Below are 20,890 nucleotides of genomic sequence, written 5' to 3'. Positions count from 1 at the left end.
TCGCACGCGCTGTGTTTTGTCCAACATTTACCACCACACCCTTAGATCGGGACATTCACACAACTCATAGAAGAGGGGCTGACCTAAACTATTATTTTTTAAACGATTAATCTAGCGATTATTTTTTCGATGCATCGATTCATTTTTTCAGTCCAATTCGATTGCGATTATCTCCCCATTAATTGACTAATAGCAATTTATACATGTTGATTTACATATCTGAATGAAAAAAAAAATGAATTCCTTAACATTGCAATATATGTTTATTGCTCTTAAAGTTCCAAAAAATAAAAGACTATACAAGTGCAAAGTAATGCATTCTTAGTCAGAGTTAGCATTCAATAAAATCTTGAAGCCTTGCAAACACATAGGCCTAGCTTACTGAAAAGTGCATCTTGTAATTCTTCATTCACAAAAATAACAACAACATAGTAGTAATACACTCTGCCACTCACTTTCTTAAACTCAAAATTCAAAAATAAAATTCAAGTAAAAGTGTACAAGAGCAAAATAATGCATTCTGATATCTAGCATTCAATAAAAAAATAAAAAGGTCACCCAGCCACCCTTTCTTAGAGCTATTGAAAGAATACAGTAACTATTGTAAACTTGGGGGCTTTAAGCTAATACAGAAAGTGCTTTTCCAACAAAAAATAAATAATGAAAATAAACATTCAGAATTCAACATTTATGTTGAACATAGGCCTAGCTTACTGAAAAAAGCATCTTCATTCACATGCAAATAACAACTTACACTTTCACCTTAAGAATACTGTGTGTGTGTGTGTGTGTGTGTGTGTGTGTGTGTGTGTGTGTGTGTGTGTGTGTGTGTGTGTGTGTGTGTGTGTGTCATTCAAGACAAAATACAGTCATATATTGGAGTGGAGGAATGTGAGCATTTCAACATGCAGCTGCTCCCGGGTGGCGCCTCTTCAGGTGCTGGTGCATTGCCGTGGTGCTAGAATGGAAGGTCATCTCTATTTTGCAAAGACGACATATCACGGAATTGTTTCCTTTTAGATGAAAGAATTCCCAAACTTTAGAGGAACGAGTGCATGCCGCCTTGCACTTCTGATAGTCTGAGGAGCCACTCGTGTTGCTACTACTCGCCGGCGCCGCCATGTTTGTTTTGCGTCGACGTCCAGCCCTAGCGCTGACCACACATAAAAATGGCAGTTTCTGAGTTTATAGTTATTTACATGATCAGTTTCTGTATTATTTGAACTTTAATAAAGCTATAACGCATTAAATATAACTGCCTTTAAAATGTAACGCCGGGGTGTTTCCTTTAAAGAGCTCCGCCTCCACTTATTCCACAACGAGTGCGCTTATGAATACACACATAGATATTATATAGAGACTAGATGCCGCTTCGCAATGAGAACTACGGCCGCCATCTTAAACCGGTCGTATTCCTAGTTTCGTTGCGCTGCAGCAGTTAAAGGGTAACTAAACCCTAAACCAACTTTTTTTAGTTAATGATCTGTAAGAATGGGGCTTTATTAGTACTGGTCATTGATTCAAGTAATTTTTTTGACATTTGTGTATAAAGTTTTTTAATTCTACAATATATGGTGTAAAAACGTCTGAGTGCTGCCCTCTTCAGGTTGAACGGTGGCTACTGCAGTTGAATTTTCCTATTGGCTGTTTGCGGTAGTTCGTGAAAGCGGTGAGAGCTGACGTAAGCAGGTTCCGCCCTTGGTACGAGCTAGCACGCCCATGGCAGTATAAAACATTTACATTACATTTATGCATTTGGCAGACGCTTTAATCCAAAGCGACACTTATTACAGGGACAATCCCCCCAGAGCAACCTGGAGTTAAGTGTCTTACTCAAGGACACAATGGTGGTGGCTGTGGGGATCGAACCAGCGATCTTCTGATTACCAGTTATGTGCTTTAGACCACTGCAAAACCACTGTAGCGAGTCAGGAATTGCGAGTATTGAAAACGATCAGGATAGAGTATTTTAGCATCTATTTAGCATAGCATTTATATAGTTATTTAGATTATTTTGTGTAGCCTAGGTAGTTAATTATCATATTTGTTAGAGTAGTATTGTTAGAAGCATAGTTAGTTGGTAGCATAGTATTGCGTCAGTTAGGATAGCTTCAAGTTAGCGTAGATTATCTGTATTTAGTACAGTGGTCAGGATGGTATGTTGGTGTAGTGTTGCTGGTTGCAACAGCACCGCTGGACTGTATAGCTTTCCAGCAGACTTGGAAATTAGGCGCCAGTGGTTGCATGTCCTTGGGCTGGAAGACCGCGAGTTCCCACCTAGAGCTGGAGGAGTGTGCAAACTGCATTTTACGCGGGATTGCTTCTCCAACGCAATGGAGGTGGAAATGGGCTTCTCCAAACAGCTCACGCTGAAAAGAGACGCAGTGCCAAACGCTGCTCCTCCTGCATGGACTCCACCACCGCAGCGGCGTCTTGAGGTGAGTGATCATATATATTTGAATCACAATTTATGGTTAGGCTAAAGTTAATCCTCTGGGGTCGACAAACGCGCCGGCGCATTTTGCTGGATTTTTTCACATAGCGGCAAAATATGAATATGCCTACAGACCGCGCGATATTGACATCAACATGATAAACACATCAGATTCATGTTCATGTCGGCTCGAATTGATATGGCTCTGTCCCTGTGTCCACAGACAATTCACCCTCCTCCACTTCAGGTGAAGCTGGGGGAGAAAAGTCCTCGACTTCAAAAGACCGCTCCGTGGCAAAGCTACTTGCGTCACTCCAGTCACGCTCCATTTTAGAGTCTGACAGCAGCTGTCAATGAATCCGTCACTACGGGTCTCAGGTGCACGCCCCCCCCCGCCCAGCCCCGCCCTCGGTTCGTCCCCTCTATCCCCGTCTGCCCAATTTTCCAGCATTTTTCAAATATTGCTAGTGGGTGGAGTCAGACTCTGAGCAGGGGTTTAGTTACCCTTTAAGATGCCAGAGCACTGTGGAGCATTTTCCTGTTTAATCGCGGACAATCGCAAATAGGGCCGGGGGATTACTTTTCACAAGTAAGTTTTGTGAATATTAAAATTCGCCGAACATGTGTCCTGTATCATAGCTACATGAATGACCTTTGCAGCAAAAAACTCTGCGTGAAAATCAGTTCGGTATTCAGTGAGGTATGATTAATTAAATGCGCTGACAGTTCATTGCACCTGCCATACAGATTACACTGAGTGGAGCGGGTGACCAGTCTAACGCCGGTTTCACACTGCACGCGTTAGCAGCGCGTATTTTTTTCGCCGCCCATGTTAACAGATTAGAGCATTCACACCGCATGCAGAGGCGGCGCGGCAGCGTGTAGCAGGGGCAGCAGTGCCGCGATCGTTTCGGCGTCCTGTCTATTTTTGCCGCGCGGCTTACGTTGAATTAAAGTGACAATGCATTGATCATGGCAAAAATACACAGCAGTTACCAAAAGCGCATTGATGATATCTATTGTGTTTTAAACAGTCAATCAAATGACCTTCATCAATTTAAAAAGAAAACAAATGTCCAAAAACAAACTTGTTGCCCAAACTACAAAAACAAGTTTAAATAATTTATACTGCCAGTTTAGTTTAAGTTAGATTAATTTAATGTATAAATGTATATACACATAACTAATATATATATATATTGTCATAAGGATGTCATGCTGATATCATGCTGACAATCATAAAAATACAGCGCAATGGCCTTCCTTCTATCAACAACTCGCACTACACAGTCAACAAAAACAAAGATAAACCAAAAGTTATATAATATTATATTAATATTATTATAATAATATAATATAAATGTATTTGAAAACGAAATAAAGCAATGCCAACTTACCCATTATAGAGTAGCCTACTTTGTCTGTAAACACGCCGCGCGCGTCAAACGCTGCCAGTATAGGTGCGTACACACTGCCAGCGACATCGCGCGTGACAGCGACTCAATACCATTCATTTTCAATGCGAGCACAGCGACTTCCGGCGACACGAGCTGTCACGACCATTGGCGCTAGATGTGGGCGTGTCCAGCGACGCGACAAAGTTGAGAAAAGTTCAACTTTGGAGCGACTAACAGAAGCGACAGCCAATAGGAGGATCTTTGTTGACATCTTTGTACGCATGCGCGAGTGGTTGTGTGGCAACAAAACAAACAGTATGGCGGGCTGCAGATGCGTTTCCAGCATTGAAGGACATCCAGGGCTTAGCCCAGACAATTTTATTTTCACACTAGCAACCACTTTCCTGTAGTCCAAAGCTGGTGAGAGGGTATTCTTTGAGTTTTGCTGTGGCTGGGCCTGTTTCAGTTCCTAAATCTTCCACTCTAGTACTACCCTCAACATCCTCTCTCCTCCCTGAATCATCTGTGATGCAAATGAACAGATACAGCACATAACGCATTGCAAATCATCTTCAAACAACTAATTCATCAAGTGCTACATATGTCAAATTGTAGACCAATACCATTGAAGAAAATGTATTGGGAAGAGCAGATCAGTGGGAATGCCCTAAGATCTATCATGATTCTTGAATTTTCATGTACATTACCATAAAGTCATCACAAAAGAGTTATATTATAGTGAGTAAAGTTTATTTTTTATTTATAAAAATGTATTACATTTTTTTTTTTATATAAATAATTATTTTTTTTGACATAAATAGTCAAAATGATAAGTTAAAGCAATACATGAATGACTTTAGTCTAAGTTCATTGACACACCATGGCATCAAACTGTATATAATTCTCCATGTTCATCTGTCAAAATCCTTTCATTAGGATCATTGGGATAAACAATGTTTCACTTTTAACTTTCTCTAAAGTAAAGTGACTGATTAATTGTTACCAGTTTCCATGCCTGATTCTGGCACATCTTTGCTACCCTCAAAGTGTATATTTATTACAAACTAATATCACAAAACAAGTCACACATACATTTTATGCTAATGCTTATTGGTTATCCTTAGCGAAAACAACACCTGATAAACAAAAAACATTATGTACCGAACTGGACTCGAACCACGGTCTCCAGCGTGAGAGGCAGAATCGCTAACCACTAGGCTAGAGGTTACTACATGTTATATTAGTCGGTAGTAGATGTTATGAGGTTTTACCTACTGTGGGTGAAAGCCAGCCAGATGATGATCTTCAGACTTTAAGGACAAAAACAAATGTGAATCTTACCCACTGACTTCTTTCTGAAAAATCCCCAAAGCCTCATTTGCTTCATTTTTGCTGTCTTTCCTGCTAACTGCTGTTAACTCACCAATAAGTAACGTTAGTTGATGTCAACGACTGTGCAAGCTCCTCCCCTACCTGCTGCATATTCAACAGAGAGGAATTAACGGAGTCGCCCATAGGCTACCGACAGCAAAGGAACTTATTCTATAGGCTAGATTATGCCTATGTCTATTTGTATAGGCTGTATGCAGTATGTGCAAAGCCAAAGCACAATGAAATAAGGCAACTTATGATTTCGGGGGTTTACATAGGCTATTGTCCGGTTTCATATTTGTCAGTCAACTTTTCAAAATACATTCGGGGCTACACTCAAACCATTCGGGGCTTAAGCCCCGGCAAAATCGGCTGCTGCCGCCTCTGGCGGGCTGTAAAGACGCGACGTGCACTTTCAAGAGAGTTAGCGGGCGAAATCCACAATATATAAGCACTTTAACATCTGAAGACCGGAGGAGGTTTGGAGAGAAGCTCAAAATTTGTATTGGTGACAAAATCGAAGTTATTCAAAGCCCATATGAGATCTGGGATGACAAAAAACGTTGGTCCGACTCGCCCGTGTCTTGGCCACCAATCTGCTGGGGAGACATTTATTCTTATTTAATAGAAACCCCTGGACCTTTCACTCGTGAAAGATTAAAGGCTTTCAAAAGTCTGGAGGCCTATGATTATTTTGTTTCTCGAAAAGTTGGGCCGATCTTTTCTGCCAAACAGAAAGCAGTGATCGTGCTAAAAGCAGAGGTTAGACCTGGCCAAGCAGAGTCACAGCGTGATTCGCATCTCAGAGGCAATTCGCGTTGCCTCTTGATCCTCCGTTCGTATCGCTGAACAGCCTTTTCTTTTGCTTTTAAGTTTTGCGATCCAGAATGGCCCATTTTGATGTGAGGAACATAGTCTGGGTGCTGTGGATCGCGGTTTGGGACACCTGAATCAGAAAGCGAAAACATGACTCGGTTGATTTGACTCAGTTTCTTTCTTTTTTTTCAATCTTCTATAAATACATAGTCACTAAGACTTACCATGAACAAAATGAGCCTCACAAACTCGATCAGAAGCTGCAGGAATCCAGGCTTTCTTCGGAGCGTCCAGGTTCAATCGCCTAATTGCACGCAACCATTTCTTTCGTTTTTCGCGATCCTTTTCGGAGGAAATTCGAAAAAACTTTTTATCAGGCCCCCAACGAGCCGTACAATCGACCACACAGCAAGAGTGAACCATCCTCTTCTCTAAATCCTCCTCCAAACGTGCAAAACAATCAAATTACAGGTATCTAGCGGTGTTTCCCATAGACAAATGTAAACGTTATTTTTGTTTTTATCCAGAAAAACCGCAACTCACCCGTTTACTTGCATTTGATTACAGCGCAGTCTTGCCCTCCGCAAAATGGCGGACGCGTTGACGTATCGCAGCAACGTTCCAAAGCGGCCAATAGGGCGTCTATGTATTTATTATGTCTGTTTCCTGCCACACGATTCCCATGATGCAACGCGACAAACATTAACAATGACGTTACAAAAGATCCGCCTATAGGAGAGACGACGGGAGAGCCCACGTGATCCTTCTCTCTCTCTCAGTTCCTGCAGTAACGGAAAGATGAATGAAAGGCTAATTCTTGCTGTTAGAAATTTTCCAGTGCTCTATGACATGTCTCTTCCCACGTACAAGGACATTTTTATGAAAAATACTGCGTGGAAAGGTGTATCTGAGATCGCGGGGATTTTATGGACCCAGACAGACCGGCATTTGCATTTTCGCTGCAGATAAACAGCCGCGATGGCAAACAGCACGCCTTGTTTCTCATTCATCTTTGATATAAAGCATTTTATGTACTGATTCCATTTATATTTAGTCTTTTCCCTCCAAAATGTTTGTTTTTAGTGGCAAGAAAAGAGATTCGCTGTCAACAGCAATGGAATGACATCCGTGAATGTCATTTATAAACGTTACTAGGCAACCAGTAGTGGGAACGCCCACTAGCGACTTCACCGCCAACCACTGGCGACCTGCAGCGACAAAGTCGCTGGCAGTGTGTGAGTACGCACCTTATGAAAGCAAAACGCGCGTGTCCTGCTTCCGCTCACTGCTCCTGCGCTGCGCGTGCAGTGTGAAACCGGCGTAAGAAGGCGGCGCCGCGGCTCGTCCGCGCCGGCAGTAGCGGTCGATAGGGCGTCTAGCTATATGATGTCTATGAATACACACACAATAATTTATATATATATATATACATACTTTGGGATCTACATAAGCTGAAGCTGTTTGTAAAGTTTGGAGTGCATCTGGTCTGAACGCACGGTGCTTCCTCATTTAAGTCAATAGTGACATGAAGACACATGCAGGAAAATACAATATGAATATTGCGGACACTTTAATTCTCAAAACTCATTAGAGCTGAACTATTCATTCACTGCGAGACTATCCACCACTGTTAATACATGCAATAAACAATTCAACATAAATAATTAATATTAAGTTGCTTACCGCAATGGATATAGAGTTGACATGCATAAAGAATACAAAATGTAAACAAATAAACCAGTCGTTTAAGTCCCATATTGAGCAACATCACTTTAGTAACATCATCCACCACACTCGGTCGCTTCCGAGTTTCCACCGTCTCCTGCACGCTCTCGCGTGCGCGTGACACACGTATCAACCCCACAGTATGGCAAGCCGTTTTAACTTTTATTCATTTCCAGGATATGAATTCTTGATATCAACAGTTACATTTTCACTAGTAAAAACCTTTATTTTTGATATCAACAATTGAATTGCTACTAGTAACAATGTCCATTTCTGATATCATGAATGGGATTGTTACTAGTAAGAAAGCCATTTTAGATATCTGAAATTATATTGATATCAGAAATAAATTTTCAGATATCCAAAATTAACATTGTTAGGCTACTAGTAGCAATTCTATTGTTGATATAAAAAAAACTAGTACGAATTGTATTTCTGATATGGGAAATTGGAATTTCAACAAGTAAGAAATCAATTCTTGATATCAACAATTGATTTTGAATGGCAGCCTATGGTGAAATTTCACTAGTGAAAATACAATTATAGATATCAAGAATTATAGTTTTTACTAGTTGAAATACAATTCTTGATATCTAGAATTCATATCCTGGAAATGAATAAAAGTTAAAACGGCTTGCCATACTGAGAGAGAGGGGGAGCTGGAGGAGTCCATTACTGCAGAGAGAGAGAGAGGAGAAGATATATATGTATGTATGTACAGTGGGTTGATAATAGGTGTGTTCGACATCGGCTGCTGCTGGATGTAACCGATCTGCGAGAGTTGCCGCGTGCAGGCGGGGAGGATCTGCAAACGGAGATATGAAGCCGGACACGTTGTGGTTCCCGTAGTTAGCTGCAATTACGTCAGTCATGGCAGATCACGTGGTGTTTGCTTGCTTTATCGCAGACGAGCTGGAAGCGATAGAAATTCCATTATTTTTGCATGACACTGGGCACAATGAGCAACGAAGGTGAGTTAAATAAATGTAAGAAGTATCTATTTAAACAAATTACACATTATCAATTTAGTTTTAAAGTTACTATACCTAGAGTCTGCAAATTATATGTTGAATAAAAATACTGTATCGAAAGTCTAAAGTCTTTGCAATGTATTACTGATGTAATGGGTGGCTTTTGTAATCAATAGCTACTGTTGCTTGCCTTTTAATAATAATTATTATTATTTTGGTTTAAATAGAGAATTACTCATTCTGACAAAGAAATAATGGAGTTTTACTCCAATTTCAACACTTCTGTATACACTAATTATTTGATTAAAATCCCAATTCAACATAAAACACTGAAAATAAATGTTTGACTACATGTGTGTTCAGTTAGGCTACATGTATATAGTGAGTACAATTCCTCTTGTTCTAATTTAGAATGGTTCCAAAAATAGACAATTTTGTGGAGGATGTTGTCCCTCTCTACAGTCTCTCAGAATTTAGAGGTCATTTCAGGCTTTCCAAAGAACAAGTGGAGGTTTGTACTGGTTAATATAAAATTCATTGAACTATTACAAGTGTTAGCATGTTGTCTTGATAACCTATTTTTCTACCTTTGCAGGATGTCATTACTACCCTTGGTCCTGTTTATATGAATTTACAACAGACCAAACTTCCACTCACAAACAGTGTTCTTGCCTGCCTTTGGACATTGGCGAATCAGGAGTCATATCGTGGGGTGGCAGATAGATTCAACATGTCAAAATCCACTCTTGCCAAGCATCTCCATGAGTTTTGTTGCAATGTGAACACATACATGGCCCACCACATTTCCTGGCCCAGAGGTCAAAGACTGGAGATGTCAAAGTTAGGGTTTGGCCTAGCAGGTTTCCCCAACACTGTATGTGCAGTGGATGGGTGTCACATTCCTATACTGAGACCCCACTGTGATAATCCCCTAGCATACATGAATAGGAAACAGTTTTATTCTGTAAATTTAACTGGGTTTTGTGACAGTCAGCAGCTTCTTTCACATCAGTGTGGGTTACCCTGGGAGTTGGCATGATGCCAGAGCATTTCGCTTCACAGAAGTTTGTCGTGTTCTTGAAGAAGATCCTCATTCCCTTGTTCCACAAGGAATGCACATAATTGGGGATTCTGCCTACCCTTTGTTGCCTCAACTTATGAGGCCTTATAGAGACAATGGCCACTTGTCTGCTAGGCAAAGATACTTTAACAGAAAGCTCAATGCAGCTCGCGTGGTCATTGAGCATGAGAAGCAAATGAGAAGCATTTCCAATATCAGTTCATCAGTCTCAGCCTGCTGCATTTTGCATAATCTTTGTTTAGAGCCCAGTGATCAAGTTGTTGTGGTAGATGATGGTGTTGATGATGAACCACACCCCCAGCAACCCCACAACACTAATGCATGTCATTATAGAGACCAGATTTGTGGCCAGATCTAACTTGTGTGTATACTAAACATACAAAAGTAAAGATTTGAATGTACAGAAATATACAACAAATGATAAAAAAAAAACAGATTTTGTGTTGAAATAAAGAAATGTATTTTATTGAACAAAATTAGTTTGTCATTAGAAATTGTGTTCTTTGGGAACATAAAAAAAAAATACATAGTAGACATTTTGGGGAAAGGTGTAAATCAAAAGAGAAAACATCTTTACATTATCATTTTATTGAGGTTCATGTGGATTCTGTAATAGATGCATAATTTGCTCTTGTCTTTTTCCCATTTTCTTCAGCTCCTCCACAATTGTTCCCAAGCTGGTCACCATCTTTTTTTTCGAAGGACCTTCTCCGCCTCTCCTTAAGTCGCCACCATCTCTCCAGATCTGGCCTTACCAGGGACTCAAGCACAGCAGTCCTTCTCTCTGCATGCTCTTCGTAAGCCTCCAGAAATTGTAAGGGTTGTGGTCGTCTTTGCCTGCTTGTGACGTTTGTATTTGGTATGGTAGAGGTTCCTGGCTGTTCATCCATACTAGCACCTGCTGGCTGGTCTTGAAGAGAAGACGTTGTGGGCATGCTTTGGGTGGAGGTCTCTTCCAAACCTAGAGGTGTGGAGTGAATGGTGCCAAGTGGTGCAGTACCGATCCCCGATGACCCAAATAACTCATCCATTAGCTGGTGGGGGTGGATTTCAAATGTAAAATGAAAATGGCCAAATGTAAGACATGACAATGTTATTTCAGAAACATAAAGTAAAGCAGTCTTCAACTTACTGTATAGTACTCCCAGGTGATCTTCCCCTCCCCAGTTGCACGGCGCCTGTCTTTTACTCTCTTATAAGTGGTTAACATGTTTGCTAGTTTTTTCGAATTTTTCACTTGACAAGTTGTAGCCCTTTTGTGAGAATGAGTTTTGTATTTTTTTATAGAGCGTCATTTTGTTCCTAAAATAAAGTTGCTGGTGAGTTTTTGTAAGGTCCAGTAGAAATAGTGTCATTTGATGTTATTTCTGTAAAATGGAGGGGATAAGGAGAGAAATAGATTAACACTACAAAACAAAGAAAATGTAATTTAACCACAGTTTTGACATTTATCTTCCTTACAGTATTTTATATAATACCTTGAGATTCATGCCTGTCTGACTGGAAGGAGGGGGATGAAGGTTGAATGGATGCTGAAGGGTTTCCACACACTGCACCAGGTTGCAGAGTGGCAGGCGGTGGGTCCTTGACAGTGGAGGTAAGTAGTACAGGGGGCCTAGTGGTAGTAATCGGGTACTGGCTGGTTGATGGTGGAGGTGGTACAGGGGGCCTAGTGGTAGTAGTCGGGTACTGGCTGGTTGATGGTGGAGGTGGTACAGGGGGCCTAGTGGTAGTAGTCGGGTACTGGCTGGTTGATGGTGGAGGTGGTACAGAGGGCCTAGTTGTAGTATTGGGGCACTGGCTGGTTGATGGTGGTTTCACAAAACTGAGGTTTAGGGGTACCGCGACCTAGTGGAGGTAGTGAGACATGGAATAGGAGGTTGGAGGAGCTTTGCAGCACAAGCTGGGCCACTGAGGAGAGCTGGTTGGAGAGAAGATTGTAGATGTGGTCAGTGTCACTCAAGAAATATTTCCAGTATATTCTTGGTCATTAAGTAAATGTGTACCTTTTGTTTCAACAGCTGATACATGCTCCATGACAGAAGAAAGGAACATTTGATCTGGGGAATAAATGATAAATAAAACACTTGCACAAATCATTGGTGCCTTGTAATTATTTCACAGTTATGCGGTTTCCTTACCATTCTTCATCCTTTCAGCGATGTCATTGGAAACTGTTAGCATGACAACATTACCTTTGCTGTCTAACACATTAATGGTTATGTTGTCCATTTTGTTGTGTGTTACATAGGGTAGTGCAGGTTCTTTATATATATCCTAAGGAACCATGGGACCATAGCCAACACCAGTTCCATTCATTATTACTAATAGTTAGCAACAAATGCAATTACCCTTTTAAGTCAACTTTCAGTTTTGGCTCAACATTAATTAGCAGTGATTTCCATTGTTTTCATGATTTAGTGATTAAGTAACTTTATGTATTAACCATGGACCATGGTATTAACACACTTTTGAGATGTGTGTGTATAAGTGGTGTTTTGGAAGGGGGTCTTCCAAAACAAGATAACATATTGGATATATACTTTAGCAGTTTGACATGGGTGTTTCTGCTAATACAAAATCATAAAAGTAACCTATAAAAAAAGGTTTCAGCAACAGGATTTACAGTACCCTCCAGATGAGCTCTTTAACATTTGAGACAAAACACCATTCATTTTCATATACAGAAAAGCACAATTCTGTTGGATTTATATTGTGATTTAGACCAACTCTTTAAAAGTGAACAGAATGTTGTACTGTTGTTAAGTTGAAGATTTAGCAAGTTGTTAGCAGTTTGTTAACCACATGCAGGTGAAGTATGACCACAGCAAAATAAACTGAATATAAATGTGGCGTTCTATACCAAGACAGACTAAACACCGACTACGCCACCCTGGGAATTTCACCCAGAGAATGATTTTACTACCCAAGCTCTAGAAGTCTAACAGCTAAAGACACACAGGTACGTATACAATAGAGCCAAAGACAATGTTCAATTCTGAAGACACACCATTTATTTGTTTAAATAATTTAACAATTTAAAACAGTCATCTCTCGGGGAAGAGAACACAAAACAAAAAAACACAAAAAACAAAAAGAAACATATAATTGCTGAGACTTACCAATGGAGGCAAAGGATTAACAGGCAGTAAGAAATCCCAGAACACCCCCAGTACACACACAAACACACCCCAATAAACACCAATGCAAACAGGGAAGTCAACAGCACTCCAAACGGGGATAATGCCACCCAGACACCAATACCACCACCGGCGCTCAGCTACTGTAACAAAAGAAAAAAAAAGAAGAAAACACACACTCTTTCCACAAAGATTCCACAAAAGAAAATACAGAAAATCAATGTTGTTCTTGTCACAAAATATAAACAATAACTGCCAGAACCCACAATGGCTCTAAAGAGGCAGTAGAAATACAACAAAAATAGTAAACAAATAAATCAACTTCTCATTTCAACAAAAAAAAAAACCAAACAAAATAAACTTATTACAAAATACAAAATGACTGCCAAAACCAACAATGGTTATAATACGACAGTATAAAGAAAACTAATATATATATATATATATATATATATATATATATTATATAAATCCAATAAATCAAAAGAAAGAAATCAAGTGAATTATAAATACAAATTTAATCTAATTTGAAATCAAAACAAACGAAAACACAAAACCAGAAAGCAAACTTCTTAAATCAACAAAATTATGAGTTAAAACCCCAACCCCTTGAGCCATATTCACATATCAGAAAAACAATAGCACTCCGGAAACAAATGCCACATACTCCTGGCCAAACAGCCGTAACTACCCAGTGGCCGTGATAGCAAGACGAGCATCCAACGATCTACTCCACTCGCTGATACGTTTACACAAACAAGGCAGTGGCCCAGGCAAAGCGGCACGTATGTCAGTCAAACGGAGACAGACAAAACACGGAGATATACACAAAACAGCACGTCAAACATAGGCAAAAAAAAAACGCACAATATAGCCGCAGGCAAAACGGCCAAAGTAAAAGAACAGACAAAACAGCAGCCAGCGAATCGGTCCTGTGCAGCTAGCAGTGATCTCCGGCTAAACTGGCCTCATTCCTGTTAGCTACACACAGAAAAAGATTACCATTAACCCCCAATTAATAAGGAACAAAATATAAATAAATCCTACATCATCTAAGATACATACCCATCATTCAGACATACCCGAGGGAGAAAGCTCGACGAGTGCTCACGGCACTAATAAGGCAGCACGTTCAGTGGTTCAATGAATTGAACGACTAGATGAAAGCTTGGCCATCCGACCGGAGATCTACGAACGCAAGTAACCACATAGTACCGTAACCAAAACAGCAGGAAACAATGTTCGCAAGGAGACAGCAAAACCGCTACCCTACCTGTTACACAGCACCGCACACGGAGAACGAGGGCAGGAAGCACAACACAACTTCCTGTCAACAATGAGGACTTTTTTTTTTTTTTTTTTATTGAACACAAGAACAGAACAAAAAAAAAACAGAATATACATCTATAATGGCATTAGTAAGTACAGATAAATAAGTATTAGGCAAGGCACATATCAGTTAAAATAAAAAAATTAAATTAAAAAAACTTAGATAAAATAAAAATACAAATACAGAGGGGTCTCTTTATTCCTCTTTTAAGAGCTCAAGGTCTCTTATTATTCCAGCCAATTGCTGGGCCTTTTTACTTTTTATACATTCCAAGGCTGGAAAGAAATTACAAATTAAGTCTCTTTTAAATATAGAAAAATAAGGTTTCGTCTTCATGCATTTTGACTTATGAATAAAAAATTTGCCCAGTATCAACATTACATTAACAAGAAAATCAGTTCTTTTCTCTTCCAACATCATTCCAAACACAACATGTTCCCTAGCAAAAGTGGGCAGTGATCGAATCTTTGATTCCAACCAATAGGACATATCTTCCCAAAAAGTATTTGAAGACAGACAAGAAAAAAAAAGATGATCAGTTGTCTCTATGTCAATTTGACAAAAAGTGCAGGCATTTACTTCAAAATTAAATCGTTGTCTTAAAAATTCACTTGGCGGGTACACCCATTGAATATTTTAAAATGAGTTTCCTTAGCTTTAGGAGCCACTGGAAAGCTAATATACTGTGTTACGCAATTTTCTAATAGTTTGTTTATCATAAGATTGCAAAACACAGTTATTATACAGAAGTGTCGGATATACTATAGAATTGAAACAAGAGCGGATAAGTTTGTTGGGAAGCATTGCTCTGAGGTCATTACCATTGAAAAGAAGGGATGGAAGTTCACAAGGTCCATCAGGTATGTTGACAGAAGTGTTTTGTACAAGATTTATAAAACTTTTTGGAATCGCATTTAAGACACGCTCAAAATGTTTGCGTTCACATTGTATATTATATTTAGCACAAAAGTCTTTAAAAGTTAACAATCTCCCATCTTCATCTATCAAATGAAGAACTGACCAAATACCTTTCTCAAGCCACTCAAGAACACATAGAGACTTATATTTAGAAACAATAAATCTATTGTTCCATATTGGGATTTTATGTGGAGAAAAATTGTGGTTATATAATAACTTCCAATATAATAAAATCTGTTGGTGAAAGGAAGATAATTTGATTGGCAGTCTGGAAACAGTGTAATCACATCTCAATAAAAAATCAATTCCACCCAATTTTCTAAATATACCTCTGGGAATGCAAAACCAGAAACTATTTTCATTTGTTATAAAATTTTTTAGCCATTTGACCTTTAACATACCATTTATACAATCGAAGTCAAAGGCTTGTAATCCACCATTTTCATAATCTTGTATAAGTCGTGCCCTCTTTATATAGTGCACACGTTTTCTCCATATATAATTGAAATTAATTTGATTAATGGCCTTAATAGCTATATTAGAAATAGAGAGGCAAGATGCAGGATAGATACACCTAGAGAGACTTTCCATTTTAGTTAAATAAATCCTTCCAAAGATAGACAAATCCCTTTGCATCCATGCATCAAGCCTGCCTTTGCATTCATTCCATCTGTTCCAGACGTTTTGCTTTTCCATCATGACTTCATCCTTAGAAATGTTTATGCCTAAATATTTGATAGTCGACTTAATCGAATATTATATGCAATTTTAAGAGGGCATTCACGTATGGTAATAATTTCACATTTGGCAATATTAAGTTTTAAACCTGAGAATTTAGAAAAATAGCTAACCATCTCAATTACTTTAGGAACCTGGTCAAGACCTTTTAAAAATAATGTTGTATCATCAGCCAATTGACTAAGTATAATTTCCTGTCCAAACACATTTAATTTTTTAATACTTGAGTTTTTAATTAAGAGAGCCAACATCTCTGTAGCCAGAATAAACAACGAGGGTGAGGCAGGGCAACCTTGTTTAACTCCCTCTCTTGATATCAAATCTGGGTGAAGTACCTGTTGGTAGGGCCACTGAACTATTGGTATTTGTGTAAAATAACTGAATAATATTACAAAAATGTTCACCAAACCCATACATTTTCAAACATTTAAAAATAAATGAATGTTCTAACATATCAAAGGCTTTATAAAAATCTAAAAATAATATAACCCCATCATCCTCAATTTCTTGATTATATTCCAGCAAGTCCAAAACCAATCGAATGTTGTTATGTATAGATCGGCCTCTAATGAATCCAGTTTGTGTCTCCCCAATAATTTTGGATAAACCAAGTTTCAATCGATTATTATATATGTGGGTTAGTAATTTATAGTCAGTGTTTAGCAAAGTTATAGGTCGCAAATTGTCCAACAATCTAGAGTCTTTTCCTGGTTTGGGAATAAGTGTGATTAGGCCTTGTCTCATTGAATTAGGCAAAACCACGACTTTAGTAATTTCCTGAAAAAGTGCAAAAACAAATTCCCTTAATAAATCCCAAAAATGGCGATAAAAATTAGACGTAATACCATCTGGGCCAGGTGATTTATCCAATGACAGACACATAACAGCAGAATCAAGCTCTTCAATTGTTAAATCTGCATCACATATCGTTTTGAATTGATCATCTACATGAGGAACAAATTCTCCAATTTTTTCAAAAGGGAATTAGGGTCTAATATTGAAGAGGATGAAGAATATAAATCCTGATAAAAGTTGGCGATTTCTTTAGCTATCAGTTGTGAATTAGAACACTCTGTCCCATTAATAACTAATGTTTTAACAGAGTTTCTTTCTTGCCGCTTTTTTCTAACCTACAGAAATAAGCAGAGTTTTTCTCCCTTTTTCCATCCAATTAGCTCTTGATCTAATGTATGCTCCCTTAGCTTTTCTCATATAGATTTCATCCAACTGTGATTGCAAAAATAACAACCTTGATCTATCATCCTCCGTTAAAATTAATTTGTTAGAATATTCATTTATCTCTTTAATAACAGAGGTCTCTTTTAAAGTATCACGATTTGTTTAGCTGTTTACTATAAGAGATAGATAACTGTCGAACTTTGTATTTAAAGAATTCCCATTTACTTGTCCAGGAAACCAAGCTATTATCATTCAAAATATTTAAAACAGTATCTTTAACCAATTTCATATAATCTTCATTTCTGAGAAGGTTAGAGTTAAACTTCCAATAACCCTTGTTACGGAAAGGTTTATTTTTATGATATATCATCAATTCAATTGAACAGTGATCTGTTAGGGGAGCTGCCGATATACTAGATATAGTTTGATAAGGCAAAAAACTATGAGAAATTAACCAAAAATCAATTCGGGACTTGCAAGAAGCATCAGGTTTAAACCAAGAAAACTGTCTTAGATAGGGGTTTGACTCACGCCAGGAATCTATTAAACCTTGATTATTACAAAAGTTTTGTAATAATAAATTGTAATGATTTACATTATATTTAGTTGGCGACCTATCTAACCACTCATCATTCACCATATTAAAGTCACCACCCAATATAATAAAATCAGTAGCATACTTTGTTTTCATTTCCTCTAATATCAGTGACATTTCTGAAATTAAAGATTTGTTTTGGGATAAATTGTTATAACCATACACATTTCCTAAGATAATGTAACAATTTTCAATTTTTTGAATGCAAAATAACCAGTGTCCATCCAAGCTAGATCTTGACTCGACAAGTTTCCCAGGAAAATTGTTAAAGAGAAAGAAACACCTCCTGAGCGAGGTTGTGCCATGAGCAAATAAAATTGGTTCACCCCACTGACTAGACCAAAAAGTACGATCACTGCCACATGAATGAGTTTCCTGCAAAAGAACACATTGAGCTTTTCTTTCTTTACAGAACAGAAATGTAGCTTTTCTTTTTGTACTGTCTCTTAGACCCCTAACATTTAGTGAAAGAAAAGAAATGCAGCTATTAAGTTTAAACATAGAAAAAAAAAAAAAACAATATTAACAAAACACCATTAACAAACCCTATTGGGAATAGAATAACTCTGGTTATTAGGATTTAACACAAAATTAAACAAAATAATATGAACTGATGCTCTGGCAGATAAGATTTATATTCAGTTCTTATAGCTTACAGCCTCTTCATTGTTTCACGGCAGTAATCAGCCCACACTTTGATTTGTAGTTGAGATTAAACGGCCGTCGATGTATCCCAAAGGACCGCGATAGTACGCCTTCTTTCCGGCGCTTCTGGCTTCCTGGATGAGCGGCCAAAGAGCTGCACGAGCGCTCCGGTCCTCGGCTGACAGATCCTCCGCGAACCTGATTCCACGTTCAGTGCACAGCTGCGAGTTCTTTGTAGTCTTCCAGAATTCGTCTCTGTATTTACGCATGGTGAACTGAACAATCATTTGACGGTGTCTTCCACTCTCCTTTTTTCCAATCCGGTGAACTGAGTCAACAACATCTTCCAACTTCTGTGCCAGATGTGGAGCTATGGTACCCAAGAGTTCGGTCACCTCCTTCCGTGCATCCTCGTCAACATGCTCTTTCATCCCTTTAATCCGAAGATTTCATCTCCGCTTATAACGCTCAAGCTCGGACGTTTTCAACCTTAAATCCTCATTAGACTTCTCAAGAACTGCGGTTTTCTTTTCCAAGACGGCATATTTTTGCTTGTATTCCTTAATCTCCGCTGCATTAAACTCTACTGATTTGGAAATGTTCACAATCATGATGCTGTTTTGTCTAATTTTGTCTGCGATGTCTTCCAGCGTTCTATCTTGAGAGTCGAATCTTACCTTTAAGGAGTTAATCGCCTGCAGCAAAGCTGCATTGGAGATTTCACACTCATCTGGTTTTACCTTTTTTTGAGGAGTTTTGGTTGGAGTAATGTGAGAAGCATCCCGTCGTCTTTCCTTTGGGTTCTCTCGTCCGTAATTATGATCCATTTCCATGGGTACACTTTGGGGCTTTGTTTGCTGAATGGGCCATGTTCCCGTCAACGTTTAATCTTTCAATTTAAAGCTCATCAAAAACAAATGAATGCAATAGTAACGTGTTTAATTGGTCATTAAGTTTCTGAGACTGGTTTATGAGAAGGTAGCAATAAAAAAAGTATAAATTGAAATTTAGCAAAACATCTGCGCCTAGCTCGCCATCTTGCCGGAAGTCCGTCAACAATGAGGACGAGACGGTGTCAGAAGAGTTACGCGCTATTTATAGGGCGGAGCTTCACACGGGGAGTGACCAAAGGAACGCCAGTTCATTATACTAACTCATACTGCCACATAAAGAAACCATATGAACAAATGGAAGAACAATGTATTATGCATCATTTGTACAGGAGCATACATTTATGACCACATTAGATTGTATGTTTATAAGATTAACATTTGAGTTATTAAAAATGCTCATTTGAATAGGTTATGCAGCTGAATACTGTAAAAGGTCTGTATGAAAAAGAAAGTCATGCAAAATAAACATACACAAACCCTTTATTAACAATAAAGTAAATACAGTAAAACAATATCTAATAAATATGATTTTTAAGATAAAGACGACATAAAAAGTTATTGAACTGTTTTAAAAGTCGCAATAAACTTGAAACGCACGTCATCGGTGTTGTCAGTGAATCCGGCCAATCGTGGATCAGTTGTGTCGTCATCAGAACCTGTGCAGCTGCTCTTTTTTTATTTTTTATTTTTTTTTTATTTTATTTTTTTTTTATTTATGCATACAAACAATACAAAGATAACAATCATAAAATACACTTCTGTAACAAAATTGTAATTAAAACTGTACAAATATAACAACAATATGTACAGTGTCATCTAAAACAAAGAAGAAAATAACAATAAATGAAAAATAGAAGATACAAAAACAACAACAACAAAAAAACAAAAAAAAAAGTCAAGAGGGTGAAATATGTTATACATCACTTAGAGCAGGCCTAAATAAATTAAGGTCATTACAAATTGAAAATGTTTTTAACGCCTTCTTATTTACTGAGGACGAGATGGTGTTAAGGTACATTTCAAACTCTTTCAAAAAAACAATAAAGATTGGTTTGTTGTTGGTGAATTTACATTTATGGATATAAAATTTGACAATAAAAAAAATAAAATTAGTTACAAAGCAGGTTTTTTTTTTAATGGGATCAGAATCAAAGTATCCAAAAATAATGTGTTTAAAAGTTACTGATATATCTTGCTGAGTATTGTCTTTAATAAAAGTTTTAATATTCTCCCATAATCGTTTAGTATAGAAACAGGACCAAAATAAATGATAAACAGTTTCAGTGTGAACTTGGCAAAATGAGCATCTTGTGTCAATATTACTTTTATATTTAATCATAAAATATTTAGCAGGGTAAAATTTATTTATTATTTTGAAGGATACTTCTTTTACTTTATTCGTTAAAAAATATTTTTGTGGTAAGGACCAAATCTTTTCCCAATTTAAATTTTTAAACTGTGCAGCTGCTCTTGAGAAGCTGCGCTGGCTGAGTCCTCCGGCTACTCTCGAATCGCTCTCACGGTACTTTGATGGCATACGTCACAGTCACATGGCGTCGGCGCCGTATCAAGTCGGACAAAATTTCTAACCGGCATGCACTGCTTCAAGTCAGCCGCCGATCGGTCTGCGCAGAGCTGCATGAAGTCGAACAAGCCT

At 38.2% G+C, this 20,890-nt stretch overlaps 2 protein-coding genes and 1 long non-coding RNA gene across 12 annotated transcripts in view; 1 reads left to right on the top strand and 2 right to left on the bottom strand.

The window, feature by feature from the left end:
• LOC127650156 (zinc-alpha-2-glycoprotein-like) overlaps window positions 1–6,589 on the bottom strand; it is an 88,796-nt gene extending 82,207 nt beyond the window's left edge. Inside the window, exons 1-2 of one of the 2 annotated variants that reach the window (XM_052135370.1) lie at window positions 6,243–6,579; window positions 5,972–6,148 (exon numbers count right to left, since the gene is read on the bottom strand). In XM_052135370.1, the coding sequence (XP_051991330.1) occupies window positions 5,972–6,148; window positions 6,243–6,441 (376 nt within the window). In that variant the 5' untranslated portion in view covers window positions 6,442–6,579. Of the gene's footprint in view, window positions 1–5,971; window positions 6,149–6,242 lie in introns of both variants that reach the window. The other variant, XM_052135371.1, reaches the window with a different exon arrangement.
• Window positions 1–20,890, top strand: part of limd1b (LIM domains containing 1b) — a 129,044-nt gene that overhangs the window by 93,456 nt on the left and 14,698 nt on the right. The window lies entirely within an intron of this gene.
• Window positions 10,692–14,854, bottom strand: LOC127650160 (uncharacterized). Its single transcript, XR_007971397.1, has 5 exons — window positions 14,001–14,854; window positions 12,918–13,916; window positions 11,802–11,855; window positions 10,928–11,716; window positions 10,692–10,829 (listed from the first exon to the last, which is right to left on the bottom strand). It is a non-coding gene; the product is annotated as an uncharacterized LOC127650160 (long non-coding RNA).

The sequence above is a fragment of the Xyrauchen texanus genome, chromosome 10 (genome assembly GCF_025860055.1).
Source record: "Xyrauchen texanus isolate HMW12.3.18 chromosome 10, RBS_HiC_50CHRs, whole genome shotgun sequence".
NCBI classification, from domain to species: domain Eukaryota; kingdom Metazoa; phylum Chordata; class Actinopteri; order Cypriniformes; family Catostomidae; genus Xyrauchen; species Xyrauchen texanus.
Note: the sequence above shows the minus strand (reverse complement) of the source record. Positions and strands in the feature narration are given on the sequence as shown.